The sequence below is a fragment of the Astyanax mexicanus genome, chromosome 3 (genome assembly GCF_023375975.1).
Source record: "Astyanax mexicanus isolate ESR-SI-001 chromosome 3, AstMex3_surface, whole genome shotgun sequence".
Classification (NCBI taxonomy): domain Eukaryota; kingdom Metazoa; phylum Chordata; class Actinopteri; order Characiformes; family Acestrorhamphidae; genus Astyanax; species Astyanax mexicanus.
In genome coordinates this window covers 915001-934049 of record NC_064410.1, presented here as the reverse complement: position 1 = coordinate 934049, position 19049 = coordinate 915001, and the positions used below count along the sequence as shown (strand labels likewise).

The window sequence follows — 19049 nt, the reverse complement described above, 5'->3', positions numbered from 1 at the left end:
ACAGGAGAGTTGAGGTGGGTTAGCACCCGAACATCCCTTTCAGACAGCTTCCTCTTACAGCGTCCACAGTTAATCCTGTTGGATGTGGTTGGTCCTTCTTGGTGGTATGCTGACATTACCCTGGATACCGTGGCTCTTGATGCATCACAAAGACTTGCTGTCTTGGTCACAGATGCTCCAGCAAGACGTGCACCAACAATTTGTCCTCTTTTGAACTCTGGTATGTCTCCCATAATGTTGTGTGCATTGTAATATTTAGAGCAGAACTGTGCTCTTACCCTGATAATTGAACCTTCACACTCTGCTCTTACTGGTGCAATGTGCAATTAATGAAGATTGGCTCTTAACACCTCAAACACTAAAATGACAGGTGTTTCAGTTTCATTGTCCAACCCCTGTATATCTACTAGAGAGATTATATCTGTCCAGTATCATTTAGTTTACTTTATTCCTGGATATATGGAGATATTTGGAGGAGTGCATTATTATTATTATTAGTATGATGACTGATCATTCTGGATAATTGACTTCTGTTACAAATCTTTTACTTTTATAGCTTAGAAGTAGTTTTGAATCCAGTACTTTTACAGTACTTTTATTAAAGAGTAAAAAGCTTGAGTTGAAACTTCTTAAACTTCTACAGAAGTATTTATTTTTAAACTCTAGTATCTATACTTCTTCCTACAGAGTAATAAATGTGAATGTGTGAATGCACAATGTACTTTTGACACCTCTAGTTTGATTACAATGAAGAAAGAGGTGCTCTTTTAACTATGGGCCACAAAGAGAGAGAGAGAGAGAAACAAAGTGTAAAAGACTGAGAGAGAGATCCAGTGTGGGCGGATTCACACACTCCTACAGCTTGGTAATTTCTGGCAAAACCTTATTACTGAAATTGGAGCAATTTTCCAACAGCAAAAGCTGCGGATGTGACCCACAGAAACAGCCGGAGCTTCATTATTCTGCTTTTGTTGTTGATCCAGTCAGCAGAGGTCTGATCTCAGTCACAGTCCAAATGAGATAATGAGAACTGGATTAAAATAAAAATAAAAAAGCTGACGTAATACCCGTAACTCCGTGTGTGTGAGTGTCCAAATCCAAAATGCGACTCTCCAGAGTATAAAAAAGCATAAAAAAGCACATTAAACCCATTCAAAAGCTGCTCTTTCTGCCTCTTTCTATGGACCCCTGTAAATGAGCATCCTGCCTTGCAGCAAGTGTGTGTGTTAGAGTGTGTGTTAGAGTGTGTGTTAGAGTGTGTGTTAGTGTGTGTGTTAGTGTGTGTTAGTGTGTGTGTGTTAGTGTGTGTGTGTTAGTGTGTGTGTGTTAGTGTGTGTGTGTTAGTGTGTGTGTGTTAGTGTGTGTGTGTTAGTGTGTGTGTGTTAGTGTGTGTGTGTTAGTGTGTGTGTGTTAGTGTGTGTGTGTTAGTGTGTGTGTTAGTGTGTGTGTGTTAGTGTGTGTGTGTTAGTGTGTGTGTGTTAGTGTGTGTGTGTTAGTGTGTGTGTGTTAGTGTGTGTGTGTTAGTGTGTGTGTGTTAGTGTGTGTGTGTTAGTGTGTGTGTTAGTGTGTGTGTTAGTGTGTGTGTTAGTGTGTGTGTTAGTGTGTGTGTTAGTGTGTGTGTGTTAGAGTGTGTGTTAGTGTGTGTGTGTTAGTGTGTGTGTTAGTGTGTGTGTTAGTGTGTGTGTGTTAGTGTGTGTGTGTTAGTGTGTGTGTGTTAGTGTGTGTGTTAGTGTGTGTGTGTTAGTGTGTGTGTGTTAGTGTGTGTGTGTTAGTGTGTGTGTGTTAGTGTGTGTGTTAGTGTGTGTGTTAGTGTGTGTGTGTTAGTGTGTGTGTGTTAGTGTGTGTGTGTTAGTGTGTGTGTGTTAGTGTGTGTGTTAGTGTGTGTGTGTTAGTGTGTGTGTGTTAGTGTGTGTGTGTTAGTGTGTGTGTGTTAGTGTGTGTGTGTTAGTGTGTGTGTGTTAGTGTGTGTGTTAGTGTGTGTGTGTTAGTGTGTGTGTGTTAGTGTGTGTGTGTTAGTGTGTGTGTGTTAGTGTGTGTGTGTTAGTGTGTGTGTGTTAGTGTGTGTGTGTTAGTGTGTGTGTTAGTGTGTGTGTTAGTGTGTGTGTTAGTGTGTGTGTTAGTGTGTGTGTTAGTGTGTGTGTGTTAGTGTGTGTGTGTTAGTGTGTGTGTGTTAGTGTGTGTGTTAGTGTGTGTGTTAGTGTGTGTGTTAGTGTGTGTGTTAGTGTGTGTGTGTTAGTGTGTGTGTGTTAGTGTGTGTGTGTTAGTGTGTGTGTTAGTGTGTGTGTTAGTGTGTGTGTTAGTGTGTGTGTGTTAGTGTGTGTGTGTTAGTGTGTGTGTGTTAGTGTGTGTGTTAGTGTGTGTGTGTTAGTGTGTGTGTTAGTGTGTGTGTTAGTGTGTGTGTTAGTGTGTGTGTGTTAGTGTGTGTGTGTTAGTGTGTGTGTGTTAGTGTGTGTGTGTTAGTGTGTGTGTGTTAGTGTGTGTGTTAGTGTGTGTGTGTTAGTGTGTGTGTGTTAGTGTGTGTGTGTTAGTGTGTGTGTGTTAGTGTGTGTGTTAGTGTGTGTGTGTTAGTGTGTGTGTTAGTGTGTGTGTGTTAGTGTGTGTGTTAGTGTGTGTGTGTTAGTGTGTGTGTTAGTGTGTGTGTTAGTGTGTGTGTGTTAGTGTGTGTGTTAGTGTGTGTGTGTTAGTGTGTGTGTGTTAGTGTGTGTGTGTTAGTGTGTGTGTTAGTGTGTGTGTGTTAGTGTGTGTGTTAGTGTGTGTGTGTTAGTGTGTGTCATAGTGTAAGTGTGTCAGAATTAACAGCCTTTTGTAACTAGGGCTGCCCCCTCTCTGACACAGGGCCCCTAATGCATCCCATAATGCACCCAGTGTTCAGCACACATAGCTTCATTATCCACGTTGGGCTGAAGTCATGCAGGACACTCTTTTTTTTAAATATGATTAATACACTATATAGACTTTTTATAAAGCCCAAATAGAAGTAGAACATGAGTCATCTAGAGTTCTCTAACATAAAAAAGCAGCGTCAAAGAACAGCGCTAGCGACGTAAAAAAACAGATAAAACTCAGAGAAGTAGTACATGAACTATTTCTCACATTTATCACATTTATTCATTTTTGCCTTTCGTCCCAAGGAAGCTTAAGAATGATGGAGTGATCTGCAACACATACAGCTCTGGAAAAAATCTTTAATTTTAAGAGTACTTAAAAATTATGAGTTTCTTCGATTTTACCAAATTGAAAACCTCTGGAATATAATAATCAAGAGGAAGATGGATGATCACAAACCATCAAACCACCAAACTGAACTGCTTGAATTTTTGCACCAGGAGTAAAGCAGCATAAAGTTATGCAAAAGCAGTGTGTAAGACTGGTGGAGGAGGATGAAAAACCAGGGTTATCCCATCACATACTGATTTCTGAACTCTTAAAACTTTATAAATATGAACTTTTTCTTATTTTAGCTGTTAGATTATCACTCTTTCATAATGTTCATATTATCTGTTCTCCATAAATTCAGTCAAAACTAATTCCATCTTTCTGATTTCCTCCCAGTTACCGTAATTTTTGGACTATAAGGCGCCCCATATTATAAGTTGCATTAAGTGTCACTAGTTAGGACGCCTACATCGAAGTTAACAAGGGTGTTGGTATGTTTCCATTTTATTGGGGAAGCAGCTAAGTAAACAAAACTGTAATTCCTGAAAAAAAAATTATTTCAAAGTCAAACAAACACTGGATGTTCATCTACACAAATTTTTCTCCTAAAAAACACTTATTTGGGTGAGTAAAGCGCCAGCCTGATGAACTCTGAGTATGCTTGTTTCCCAGTGCGGCTAGCGCTGCAGCTAGCGGTTCATGCAACATAGCTTGTTTCGCCTCCGAACGGTGAAAGAGCTAGAGCTGCGGTTAGCGGCTAACGCTAATGCTGCTGCACCCAGCCTTAGTGAAGTTAGTGGAGAAACTGAACTCACCCTTATAACTCTGAAAACTCATCCTGTATAACTCTGTACTTCAGTGGAGTGTCTTTACTGCCCCTTAATACCTGACTGATAGAATTCATACATAAGGAGCACCGGATTATAAGGAGCTCTGATGATTTTTGGGAAGATTAAAGGATGTAAAGTGCTATTTTAGCTATATTGGATAGATTAATGCGATGTACAGGAAGAACATGCTCACCTTTACCCTCCCACAGAATCACGTAAGAGTGTGTGGAAACGATTTGTGGAAATGATCAGTGCAAAATCTTGAACTTTTAAACTTTATTATTCTTATTTTCAGACTTCCTGTGCTGCTGTGCGTCACAAACTCAAAAAATTCAACAGGAAGCTGACAAACTTCTTCTTTTTTTCGTACTTTGGAAACAAAGCCCTGTGCGTCTCATCGATATACTGTAGAAATATTCTGATCTGAAGTGCCTTGAGCCGACTAGCATTAAAAATATCATTACACTTCCCGGGAGACGGGAAATGTGCGTGATTTTAATGAAAGTGTAGAAACGTAACGCACTGAGAACGGGATGGTAGTTTTACGTAAGCAGTCTGAAGGAGTGCTATCTATAGAGCCACACTAGAAAAATAAAAAGGTTAAGTAAATAGAAACAAAAGAAAATCCACATGGTTCTCTCTCTCTCTCTCTCTCTCTCTCTCTCTTTCTCTCTCTCTAGTGTTTTGTTATGAAGCATTCTATCTGTATCATTTCTTCTGTTGTTTCTATGGAGACCAGCTCTCTCTCTGTGACATTATGTGAAACTATGGTCCCTCCGCTCAGTGTCATGTTTTAACCTTATGGAAAGAAATTGGTATGAAGGGTTTTCTCATTTATAAAAACCTTAAAAATAGAACTTTAAAACCTTCAATTCATGTTTTCTGCTAGTGGTATCTGTGGCAACTGTGCTCAGAGACAGAACATATATACAACAGGTATATATATATTTTTTTGTTTTAAGCATGTGATGCTCTTTTAAATTCACCTGTGCGCTACATAAAATAGCAACAGTTACGAGTGTTCTGATTGGACACGAATACAGTGATGCTCCTAGAGGAAATGCAATCCTGTGCATCGTGTTTTGCTACGGTTGAGCTGATTTAAAGCATTTAAGAAGGCTTAAGGTGTGCAATTCTAAATACAATTTTATTGTTTCTTACTTTAGACACAAATCTACACACACTGTGTTTTTGTAAATAGATTGGATGACATTAAATCAGTGTAGTAACAGAATATTTAAATTTTTATTATGGCTCGTTTTTTTACATTTTTTATCAGTGTTTAAAAGCAATCTCGTGAGCATTACATTATGAGGAGGCACTTATGTTTGAAATACCTTATTTCAAAGTGTATTGTATATTTAATTCAATATTTAATTTGCACATTACTGTGGAAAAGCAATGCATCTTGTAGGACTGCATTTACATTTTTCCACTGTACTGTTAGATACCTCTCCACAGACGACAGTCCTCTTGACGCGCTGTTAAAGATCATCATAAGCAGCACTTTAAACTCACCAGACGGCTCCACCTCCATATCCTCAGCTCCCTCTTCCTCCAGAGGAACTCCATCCACCTCCTTGAAGCTGAAGGGTTTTTCTGAAGCCACCATCAGCCCTTTCCCCTCAGGCTCCAGTGCAGCGTAGTGAGGGACAGACCTGCCCTTCATCAGCCTCCTCTTCCTCACCTCATACTTCTTCTCCTCACCTAGAGACATTAAAGCATGAGGACACTTTATTAATGAAGAATAAATTAGAATAAAGTCCCGCTGATGAGAGGAGACGGACGATCCTACACAGAACACGATGTACAGAACTGTGCAAAACCTCTTATTTACACTTAGATACTCATTATAATTTAATCTGAATAAATAAACTCCTCATCTGGGTAATAAATGTTTATTTACTCAGTAAAACACTAATATATAGAATAAAAATACAAATAATAACATGCAAACAGAAAGCAGCGTTTTTACTGTATTTTATTGTTTAAAAAAAAAATAGAGAAATCTATCTTCAGTGTTACTATGCTCAAATATCTCTCCGACTCTCGCGCTGTCTCTCCCTCTCTCGCTCTGTCTCAGCATTACTCGTGCTGTTTCTTCCTCTCTCGCGCCATCCATCTCTCCCTCACTCGCTCTGTTTCTCCCTCTCTTGTGCTATTTCTCCCTCTCTCGCGCTACCTTTCCCTCTCTGGCATGCTGTTTCTTCCTCTCTCGCGCTGTCTTTTTCTCTCTCTCTCTCGCACGTGCTGTTCCTCCCTCTCTTGAGCTGTCTCTCCCTCTGTCGCACTGTCTCTCCCTCTGTCGCACTGTCTCTCCCTCTCTCGCACTGTCTCTCCCTCTCTCTCTCTCTCTCTCGCACGTGCTGCTTCACCCTCTCTCATTTACTTGCTCAGTCTCCACTTCTCTTGCTCTGTCTCTTGCTCACTCGCTCCATTTCTCCTTCTCTCTCATTGACTCTCCCTCTTTCACTCTGTCTCTGCCACTCTCGCGCTGTCTCTCACACACTCACTCTCTCTCTCTTGCACTCTACCTTAAGAAATCTCCCTCCCAAAAATACATGAAAATACCGGCATTTAAAAAAATGATAATTATAATTCATTTTTAAGTGATTTTAATCCTTTTATAGTGACAGTATGAGAATGAGATTACTCATGTAGACTGTTAAGTATGTTGTGTGAGAATAATTATTGCTTTTTGAGTATTTTTTGGTTACAATTTAAAGTTCTGTATCAGTAGCATACATTTAAAAAAATGATCCCTAATCTGCACAGTTCTGCACTTTCACACACTGAGACACTCACCAGTGGAGTTATCCAGCGTAATCCACTCGAGCAGGGTGCTGAAGCCGCTGCCTTTAGAATCAGCCGGGTCTTTCTGGATGCGCAGCAGCAGGAGCTGGATGGTGTGGACTCCTGCCTGAACGTTGGAAAGGCTGTGTAGGATGATGAAAGGCTCCCCGAGAGACTCGCTGAACATGGCCTGTTATATCACAACAAAACACACAGCAACAGATTTAACACACTAAAAAAACAACAGATAAAACAGTTTAGCATCACATCACTAAAGCTACATTTACCTAAAGCTACTAGAAACAGTTTAATTACTGCATTTTTCACATTATAAGGCATACAATCAATAAACGTCTATTTTTTTGGTCAGTTTTTTTTTTATACATAAGGTTCAATGGATTGTAAGGTGCATTTTATGCGACACTAGTAACTAGTAGTAGGATCATGGGTGGCGAGACTTGTAAAGCTAAGCTAAATTAAGCAAACAAAAGTGTAATTCTTGAATAAACCATTTTAAGACAAGTCAATCGAGTGCTGGATGTTAATCTACACAGATTTCTCCCCTCAAAACCCCACCTGTTTATTTGGCTGAGTAAAGCGCTTCAGTTTATTTACAGTAAGCTTAGATTAACAGATTTCCACTAGCGATTAGCAGCTAATGCCGCTAGACAGCTCTACACTGAGGAACTCTCATTGTTCCAGTAAGCCAGAGCGATATTAGCTAGCGGTTTGTCCCACGTAGCTTGTTTTAACACAGTAAACATGCAGACTACAGTGAGATATCCTCAGCTCTGAGCGGCGAAAGAGATAGCGCTTAGCGCGGTTAGCGGCTAATGCTAATACTCCTTCAGCAGTGCAATCTGGGGTTAGCAGCAGGCTACAGTCCAATATACTCACCTCTGAACAGCAAAAGAATTAGCGCTGTGCTTAGCGGCTAATGATGCTCCAGCAGTGATAGCTAGAATTAAACTGAAATTGAACTGTATAACTCTGTACTTCAGTGGAGTGTCTTTACTGCTCCTTAATACCTGACTGGTAGAATTCATACATAAGGAGCACCGGATTATAAGGAGCTCTGATGATTTTTGGGAAAATGAAAGGATTTTAAGTGCATCTTATAGTGCGAAAAATACGGTATGTGTGGGCTGTTCATGTGGGCGGTTGTTCTAAAAGCTTCTGTTCAGGTCTCTTCAGGAGGATCATGGTGGATTTTGGGTATGTTTTTGGATCACTGTACGTTACATAAGTCATCCTATTTTCAGCTTCAGTCTTTCAACAGATGGTTTGCATCGAGGATTAGCTGGTATTTTATGATATTTATTCTTTTCTGTACCTGTAAAACAGTATCACTGACAGAAACACAAACCCAAGGCACAGTAGATCCACTTTCATGCTTCATAATTGGCAAGATTCTGTCCAACAACTGCAGTTCCTTTATTCGCCTCTTCGAACATCCAAACTGTCACTGATTAGAGGCGAAGATTTTTATTTTAGAAGGTTTTTTGTTTTATGTCTTCTGTAATACTGTTTTGGTGGAGCCTATCATTTATTATGTCTGTCTGCACTGTATATAATTTTATCATGATACCACAGCCTTAAAAAATAGCGTTTTAGTTTTTAGCCTAGTTTTTTTATATGACTTGTCACCACTTGAGGGAAGAGGAAGGATGAGTACAACTCCTCCCCCAAGAACACCATTCCAACTGTGAAACATGGGGGTGGAAACATCGTACTTCAGGAGTTTATTTTCTGCAAAGGGGAAGGGCGAATGCACTGTATTAAAGAGAGGATTGATGGGGTTATTAATCTTTAGATTTTAGCCAACAACCTTCTTCCTCCTGAGTAAGAGAATTTGAAGATGGATTGTGGCTGGGTCTCCCAGCATGACAATGACCCGAATGACCAGTAACTAGACCTGAACTCAATAGAACATCTTTGAAAGGAGCTGAAACTCGATGTTGCCCAGACAAATATTCCTGAAACCTGAAAGAAACCTGGAGAAGATCTGTATGGAGGAATGGGACTACATTTTTGCTGCAGTGTTTGTGCAAACTTGGTCAAAAACTACAGGAAACTTTTGACCTTAGACAGTGCAAACACAGGTTTCTGTAACAAATATTAAGTTCTGTTTTTTTTTTCTCTATTGTATCAAATACTTATTTCATGCAATAAAATGCACATTTATTACAGACCTCTATAGTTTTTATAGGTGGGGAAAACTTAGAAAATCAGCAGTGTATCAAATACTTATTTTCCCCACTAAAATTACACTTAAACTTCCTGAATAAAATTAGATTTTTGTTTTTTTTTCCTCTTACCTCCCATTTAAGGTGGGAGCTCTCTCCTCTCTTGCTGGTGCGCAAAAGAGTCAGATTTCCTGCCCCGTCCGACAGAGCGGCCCAGGTCGCCGACGTCAGACTGAGGGAGGAGCAAACTCGCTCCCCCTCACAGGAACAGGAGGTGTTCATCCTGAACACCTCCCGGGGCTTCCCCAGCGCCGTGTCCTGAAAACATTACAGAAAACTCTGTTATTCAGCACTAATATCTATGAGTAGATGAGCACTACTGAGCATTTACTGTCCATGCACTACAAATAAAATAACAATTGACAATTTAATTGTCATTATATCTGAGTACAGGTACACAGGGTAGTGAAATTACATTCCTCCAGAACCAACACAGTGCAACATGGAATCACAAGCAATATACAATAAATACAATAAATACAAAAGACAAGACAATTTAAAAGACAGGACATTGCAGTACCGATACGGTATAATATAATATAATATACTATATAGAATATATATGTGCATAGTGAGGATAAGTTGCAGAGATGTGTAACATACTGTAACATATAGAACATATATAATCACAGCAGTTACTGAGGTAGAGACTTTATAGTTAAATATTCAGCTTAATACTGTTTTTTTCTTAATCAGCCATGGCTCTATCCATCATTTATTGATTTATATTTACAGGGTAACTGAAGGGACGTGGGGGAGGTGGGTGGGAGTGTGAGTAAGCGATGGAATTAGAGAATTATAAAGCATTTAATCAGGAGATAATTCTATTTAAATATCAAAAGATTAATGACTGTTTATGTTTAATGGTGATTCATTTCTGGCTATGAAGCACAGTCACTCTCTGTAGCTTAGCCTACTAATCACAACACACACACACACAAAAATCCAATAAAATATAATATTTCAAAAAAAATATTTATATATATTTTTTTTTTTCTGCAGAGAGCGAAATAATTGCTTACATTTGCACAGAAATATTAACATAAAAAGAATGATCTCAGAATATTCTCAGACTCCTGACCATGTTGGGCTGTAAATAATAGTAAAATACAATACTATACTAAACAATACACATTTATTTTCAGAGTTCTCTTATCTTTTAACCTTTTCTTTTATCCTGCGTCCCACAACAGCTCTTTAACAAGTAAAGTATCATCAATATCACACACATTACATTAGACAAACAAACAATCAATCAAACAATCTAAAACATAAACTCTTACCCAAATTAAATATCTTTACCATGTGTTTTCTCTACATCGATTTACACCCTTATTTAAGCAGCATAAATAACTGACTGTTAAATAAAGCAGTTCCTGAACTCTTATTTGTCTATTTGAGTGTAAAAGCATATATTCTTCACACAACACTAATGGATTGGATTAGACAATATGCTCCTCGATAGTCTTTCCATTCCTTTCCTACAAGCCGCCTTAATGCTCATTGCTGTCTTACACCTTGTCAAATGGTCTTATCTCACGCCTTGCGTAAAAATCTGGTGTGTTTTTATCTTGGCGGTGTAAAACACAGGAGCTCCACTGACTGATTAAAACCCTGACAACAGTCAAAAGTCAGACGTCCATATCTATCTTCTTAGCTATGCATCGTACACTCCTGTGCCTGCGAGGACACTGACACACACACACACACACACACACACAGATGTGATGCTGTGCTCAAATCTATCTTTTACATCAACAATAAACTAAATACTAAATAATATAATATTGCTGCTGCCTTAAATGAGCTGCTGGTGTATCTTTACAGTGTGAACCAGCAGCTCAGTTTCCTCTGCTAAAATGTGCGAAACCATTGCACTGTTAAGATATTAACGTGCCAAAGTCAGAGCTCACCTGGTTCTTAAAGGGAGACAATGTAAGGCAATTGACACACTGATTGGTTTATTTCACGTTATGCTCAAAATTAACCACACCTATGATTAATTAAGAGTTTTAGTACATGCCTTTTGTGCGCTTTCAGCTGCGCAAGACATATTTTTTGTATGAAATGATTAGGGGTGGGCAATATTATATCGTATACAATATATCGTGACACAGAAATATCGTGATATTAAAAATCCATATTGTGGTAAGTTCTGTCTTAAAAGTAGTCTATTATTTACTGTGAAGCTTTAGGTGTATTTATTGTATAATTGTTTTAGTTTGCAGTTTATATGCATGCACTAAATATTCTGCAATATTTTTTGCTGCATTATATTATTTTATGCTATATTATTTATTTAGCCACATTATGATTATACTGTTATACTATTATACTATATTCCTATTACATTATATATTATTATATATTCCTCATAATTTAGTTTTCCTATATCGCCAAGGGAAATATCGTGATATTATTTTAGAGCCATATCGCCCACCCCTAATAATGATACAAAAATACACACAGACACGCACTAAAAATCCAGCTGCACAATTTGTTGTTGTAGCTTGCCTAAAGATCACTAAATTATTGACTTGACTGTAACACAAAGAGATTTTACAGAAGAAACGTGAAAGTAAGAAGCAGCTCAGCATTACATCCGTTATACTGCAGTTATATATTCAGATGCTAAGAAAAAAGGAAATAATGATTCTGCCCAACATTTTTGCTGTAAACACAGCAAAATTTAATTATTTTTTTATTTATTAAAACTAACACATCACAGCGTGGGTGCAGTCTTACAGAGCGGCTCTCTGGAGTTAACTCAGCCAATTCCTCATGTGCTTGATTGTGTAACTTGGCAAAGTGCTAAGGACAATGTATAATTATAGAATAATATGTATGATTACAGGCTGCAGCACACACAGCGAGCAATTAAACACACTCCTGACATGATGGGCAATCAGCACTAAATAACAAAGAGGAAAATATTATATACAGCTCTGGAAAAAATTAAAAAAATTCACCAAATTGAAAACCTCTGGAATATAATCAAGAGGAAGATGGATGATCACAAACCATCAAACCACCAAACTGAACTGCTTGGATTTTTACACCAGGAGTAAAGCAGCATAAAGTTATCCAAAAGCAGTGTGTAAGACTGGTGGAGGAGGAGAACATGATGACAAGTTGCATAAAAAAAAAAAAATCTGTGATTGAAAACCACATTGGGTTATTCCACCAAATATTGATTTCTGAATATTGTTGCTGTCCAATTAAAAACACTTATCTCCATTTTTGTCGATTTTTAGTTTTTAATTTAATTTAAACAGACAAACTGTCTCTTCCACTGTGCCAAAATGTCTTGATGAATGGACCAACAGGAACTCTTCAAAATGACCTGAAATAAACTCTTTTTACATTGACTCCCATTGAAAGTTTAGAAGGTTTTTTCTTTCTCCTGTAAAGTTGCTTTTTTGGAGGTAAGTGTTTTTCATTGGATGTATTATTTGAGATTATCTGAAAGTTCTGCATCTTTTTTTTTGTTATTTCAGACATTTCTCATTGTCTCCAAATCTCATTTTATGCTCTAAATGAGAATATTTTTATTTGTAATTTGGGAGAAATGTTGTCTGTAGTTTATAGAATAAAACAACAATGTTCATTTTACTCAAACATAAACCTAGAAATAGCAAAATCAATATATATACAATCATAATCACAGATACTAATCTTAAAATGTTCTCAGTATCGTCTCAGCCAGCGTCTCCATCACTTTCTCCACCTTTCTGTTCAGCTTTCTCCTCTGACCTCTCGACAGCTCTCACAGCGTGATACACTATTAAGTCTGGGCCCTTCACTGAGCGTACGCAAACACTCCTACAGAGAGATAATTACAGCATAATCACAGCAATCACTACACTCTCAGAACAATCCCGGGTTATTCTACACCAATGAGCATCAAAGAATCAGAAGACGCTGAAGAACGACAGCGCCGGAGCTCTGTGATTCTCATAGAGATTAATGTCAGGTTCAGAAAAGCAGTGAATCCAATGAATATTAACTCTAAAACACAAAAAACACACTTTTTTTCTACACATTTAAAGAAAGTGGTAGGACTAAAGTGCTGCCACTATGATCAGGAGGTCGCTGGTTCAAATCCCGGTCATGCAGCTTGCCATCAGCTGCCGAAGTCCTGAGAGAGCACACACAATTGTTCTTGCTCTCTCTCTGGGTGGGTACAGTACAGTAGAGTAGATGGCGCTCTTTGGAGGTGGACATGCACCTGGTTACCTGGATCACTGACTACCTTACTGGGAGACCACAACATGTCAGGATCAGGGACTGCTCCTCTGATACAGTGATCAGCAGCACAGGAGCACCACAGGGGACTGTTCTCTCTCCAGTCCTGTTCACACTGTACACATCAGACTTCAAATACCACTCGGAGTCATGCCACATGCAGAAGTTCTCTGACGACACTGCAATCGTGGGGTGTGTGCGTAATGGTGATGAGAGGGAGTACAGAACCCTGGTTGAGGATTTTGTGGTGTGGTGCAAGATGAACCATCTGCAGCTGAACATCTCCAAAACCAAGGAGATGTGCATAGACTTCAGGAGGTCCAGGCCCTCTGCTCAGCAGCCAATCTCCATCGAGGGGGTCAATGTGGAAGTGGTCAAGTCCTACAGATACCTTGGTGTGCACCTGGACGATAGGCTGGACTGGTCAGTGAACACTGACTCCCTCTACAGGAAGGCTCAGAGCAGACTGTACTTCCTCAGAAGGCTCAGGGCTTTCAACATCTGCCAGAAACTCCTCCTGATGTTCTACCAGTCTGTGGTAGCCAGCGTCCTCTTTTACACTGTTGTGTGTTGGGGAGGCAGCATCAGCAAGAGGGATGCTGGACGACTGAACAGGCTGGTGAGGAAAGCTGGTTCTGTGCTGGGATTAGAGCTGGAGTCCTTAACACCACTGGCAGAGAGGAGAGCCCTCAGCAAGCTGCTGAACATCATGGACAATGTTCACCACCCTCTGCACAGCACCATCACCAGGCAGAGGAGCTCATTCAGCGGCCGACTGCTGTACCAGTCCTGCTCCACAGACAGACTTCGAAAGTCTTTTGTCCCTCAGGCCATAAGACTTTTCAACTCATCTCAGCACAGCAAACTGAAGCCTCTGTGACACCTTTTCTTTCCAGCAATTCTGGCCACACCATGGACACACCCCCATCTATGGTCACACTATCATGCTGATGCCCATAACACTATTTTTATAGTTCTACCCTTTTTTGCACTAGTAGTTCATTCGCTGGTTCATTCATCTACTGTTTACGTATCATTTGCACTGCTAAATTTAAATTATTATATAACTGTGTTTGCACTTTCTGTTTGGCTGACATCAGTTATCCTCACTTTATGCACTTTATCAACTGGTGTTCGCTGTCTATTGTGTTCAACTGCACTACCTCCATTTTACATCACACACACACACTAAAGACTGTACTTTTATAATTTCATTTTATTTTTAATTTTTTATTTTGTTGTATTTATATGTATCATTTATATATTTTTTTATCTTTTTGTTACTTTGTGTACTATACACACCTGCTGCTGGATGTCAAGAATTTCCCCTCGGGGATCAATAAAGTATCTATCTATCTATCTATCTATCTATCTATCTATCTATCTATCTATCTATCTATCTATCTATCAAAATACTGGGAAATAATGAGCAATACTGGAAAATAATGTGAAATAATAGGAAATAATGGGAATAATGGGAATAATGGGAATGATGGAAATAATGGAAATAATGGGAATGATGGGAATAATGGAAAATAAATGGTAAATAATAGGAAATAATTGGAAATACTTGGAAACACTGGAAATTAATGTAAAATTTTAGTAAACCCCTTCAATAAAAGCTGAAAGTCTCCACTATAATCACACCGAAAACAAAAAGAGAACCAGGAAAAGATCTGATGAACAGAACTAAATTCTGTAAATTCTATCACTTCATGGAGCAGCATGGAAACCGACTGACAAATCTGAAGCTTTTACGCTCTCTAGTGGTGAGATGAATGCAACACATTAGGAGAAGTGGGGAGAAAATAAAGAGAATAGGGACATATCATCACTGTCATGCAAAAACCTTGTATCTCCAAAATATCTCAAAAAAAACTTTTCAGGAAAAGAAAACACTGTTCTTTTTAAACCTTGATCAGCTCCCCTCAGTTTACTTCTGTTTCTATAGTTTTATTACTTAAAATTTCTCAGAAATGTATAAAATGTACAGTAACTCACAGTAACTATACCTTAAACACGGCGGCGCTCTGGTGACGTTACCGTAACTCACAGAAAATACACGAGACTGAAAACGACCCATACACAAACTTTACACAAAATATCTTACAGACTCACCAGTGTGACGGTTAGATTCAGCACCCTTCCTTTACAGTCCACAAAATAAACACTTTCTTCATACCAGGGGTCGATCTGGAGGTAATTATACATCCCGAAAGCCTTCACATGATCCAGAGTGTACTGACTGTCCTTCAGCTTCACCTCGGCTACAGCTGAAATAAAGAGACAGAAATTCATTCATAAACAACCAACATATCATCATCATCATCATCATCATCATCATCAGCTTAATCTGGGTCTCCTCATCCTGAAAGCCTTTAGAAAGAAGCAGCTAGTCAGACATAACACAAGGCACAAATTTGTTTGTATGCCTTCCAAAATAATGGGAAATAATGGAAAACAATTGGAAAATACTGGAAAATACTGGGAGACAATTGGAAATAAAGGGAAATAACGGAAAATAATGGGAAGAAATGGAACATATTTGGAAATAATGGGAAATACTGAGAAATACTGTGAAATACACTCTCTCTCTCTACCTCTCTCTCTCTTACACACACACACAGTTACTAAAGTGCATTTTAACAGTCAGTAAACATATAACTACAGAACATTACTTCCAGTAAAGTGAGTTTTGGTAAAACTGTTAAATTTAGGCAGCAGTAACTTATAATTAACTTAAAAGTAACTTAGTTACTAAGTATCTCATAAAGTAACTAAGTAACTTTTTAAAGGAGTAATCAGTAATCAGATTACTTTTTCAAAGTAACTCTACCATCACTACTGCCAACAACCGATTAGCCTGATTAAACTAAAATAACGTGTGAATGTGATGCTACAGAGTTAGCATTAGCTACTTTAGAAGACAGGAAACAGAAGACACCAAACATTAGACTACAATTGTAAAGCCAATAAAAATGTCTGACTGCTAAACAGCCTAAAACACAGAATAACTAACTATAACACACTATATAATCACTCTAACACTAACTACACACACTAACACACTATAGACTTAGCTATAATTAAAGTAAATAACTATAAAAACACCATATAAACACACTAACACACTATACACGTCGTTATAATTATAGTAAATAACTATAACACACCATTTAAACGCACTAACACTAACTACACACACTAACACATTATACAATACATTATAATTAACATAATTAACTATATAAACACACTAACACACTGTATCAGCCCCCTGGTCTCACCTGCATCCAGCTCCACTTTATAACAGGGAATTGAGTCTAAGGAAAGTCTGTAACTTTCAAAACTCGGGTCCAGAAGCTCCCTGTTCACTTTTAAAGAACAGTTAGCGTACGCCATGCTGCCAATAAATCCAGATATTTAATTAATAACCAGATAAACTACAGTAAAACAGCAATAAAAGCAGGTTAGCTAACTGCAGGCTGACGTTTCACTGCAACTCGTGTTTCCCCCCGGAGCTTTTTAGCAGACGGACCGCTCGCTCCAAAGGGAATTCTGGGAAATGAAGTCAACATACTACCCAGCTATCCAGCATTCGTGTAATTAAGTTTTTTTAATAGCGGCAGTTAATCTGGTTTTACTTAAATATGCACGGTGTAATCGATTAGTGTCAGAATAACGTGAAAATTACTTTAATCAGATTTGTTTATTTCACTGTTGTTCAAAGCAGTAACTCGGCTTCCCATAATGCTTTGCAACAGCTGGAAAAGAAATAGTGACGCCTGGTGGCAATCAGACACTTCACGAACTAAACCCTTAAAAATAGGAGTAAAGGATTATAAATTATGCTATTTATATTATATACGAAAAAATACATAAGCAATATAGATATAAAAATATATATATAAATTAATTAATTAATAGTCAATAAATAAATAAATAAATAAACGCAGAAATGCAGAAACAGTCGAAAAAAAGCTCTGAAATAAATGTAAGTGTTTACTTTTCATGACAAAATGCATATAAAATACATTAATATGAAATTAAATGTGAATAAAATAACCAATTAATCGATAGGAAATAGTGCCTCCAAGCGAGCTCTGCAAAATATCAGTGACTTTCCTTTTTTATTAATTATTATCTATTAATTATAATAGAAATAAAATAAATAAATAAATAAATAAACGCAGAAATGCAGAAACAGCCCCAAGTGAAGGTTTATGCATGGGAATATGGATTCCTGGCATAATTGTAAGTGTGTACTTACAATTGTATTTATTAATTTATCTATACAATTATTTATGCGTGTTTTTATTTTTATTTTAGATTTATTTATTTATATTTATACTTATGTCATTTTTCGTCTTCCATATAAACCTGGAGAAACAGAAGTAAAATGAGGAAATAACGCCTCCAAGCGAGCTCAGAGAGAATATCAGTGACTTTCTTTTTTTTTTAAATTAATTGATTATTTTCGAATAATTATAATAGAGTAACATAAATTAATAAATAAATGCAGAAATGCAGAAACAGTCCCAAATAAAGGTTCATGCATAAACATATGGAAACAGATTCCTGATATAATTTTAAGTCTTCCCTTTAATGACAAAATGTTTTTTTGTTGTTATTTTTATTTATATATTTATAATATTTAATTACATGGTAATATACATTAAAAAAATGTGTGCAGACGTTTTATGTTACCTCATTGTTGATCTTCTGTTTTTTTTACTCATTTCTGTAAAGTTGCTCAGTGACAACATTAACAAATAAGACCTAAATAAAAAGTGCTATACAAATAATTAAACACTGTAGCAACCCTATAACACTCAATTAGCAACCAATGCGTGACACAATCGTTAAGCAAAAAAAGAAACAATGACATAAATAGTTTAATCCTAGCAACAGACTTTCAGCTGCCTGGAAGAGGCATTCATGTACCACAATGTCCGCGTCTAAAAAAAACTTTATTTCCAGTAAGGAAGAGGAGGAATAAATGAAAAAATGTCCTGCTACAGATAAGAGGAAATTAGAGACATGTCTTCATAGTTCTCGAACTTCTGATAAGGATTAAAGTGAAACTTAACATGAAGCACTGCTCTGTCAAAGCATGAACCATTCAAACAGATGAGATATGATGGAAATTATAAAGATTAACAGTATAAATTAATGAGCGATCACTATTTCGCAAACAATTCCACTGTTTCCCTTTTTCTGTTTATATATTGTAACTGCTTACTAATGATTTTAAATATTTACACTGTTATTAATAATTATTTATAAACTCTAGAAAGAATATTTGTAAAGAAGTTTTATTTTTAAAAAAGTCGTACCATTGTAACTTTAAGAAATGAAAACTTTTTTTTAATGATCAATGTAAAAAAAAAGTGTGAAAATGATTTATCTGTTAAAATAAAGCTTAATACATCTATTAAACAAAGAATGAGTCCAGTCACTAGTTAATAAAAGTTTAACATTGATGTTTATATTATTTCATGATTTCTCATGCCTTCTTTTTCTCATCTAAAGGGACATACATATACTGTATTTGCATTTCTTTATTTGCATTTTTTAGAAAACTAGAATAAAAATAGATCACTTATGTTAAATGATATATTATTGGTGTTTTATGTATATATATATATATATATATTGTTATATATAATGTTATTATTGAATGTGTTAGTTGAGTACGGCCCCTGTATTGTTTGCAAGCTGCAGGTGTATTGTGTGTGTGTGTGTGTGTGTGTGTGTGTGTGTGTGTGTGTGTGTGTGT

At 37.3% G+C, this 19049-nt stretch overlaps 1 protein-coding gene across 1 annotated transcript in view; it reads right to left on the bottom strand.

The window, feature by feature from the left end:
• The window catches only part of nudcd1 (NudC domain containing 1), a 30978-nt gene extending 14188 nt beyond the window's left edge, over nucleotides 1-16790 (bottom strand). Inside the window, exons 1-5 of the mRNA XM_022667345.2 lie at nucleotides 16558-16790; nucleotides 15389-15543; nucleotides 9098-9283; nucleotides 6792-6969; nucleotides 5505-5693 (exon numbers count right to left, since the gene is read on the bottom strand). Of these exons, the coding sequence (XP_022523066.2) occupies nucleotides 5505-5693; nucleotides 6792-6969; nucleotides 9098-9283; nucleotides 15389-15543; nucleotides 16558-16672 (823 nt within the window). The 5' untranslated portion in view covers nucleotides 16673-16790. The remainder of the gene's footprint in view (nucleotides 1-5504; nucleotides 5694-6791; nucleotides 6970-9097; nucleotides 9284-15388; nucleotides 15544-16557) is intronic.
• Nucleotides 16791-19049: the final 2259 nt, after the last annotated feature.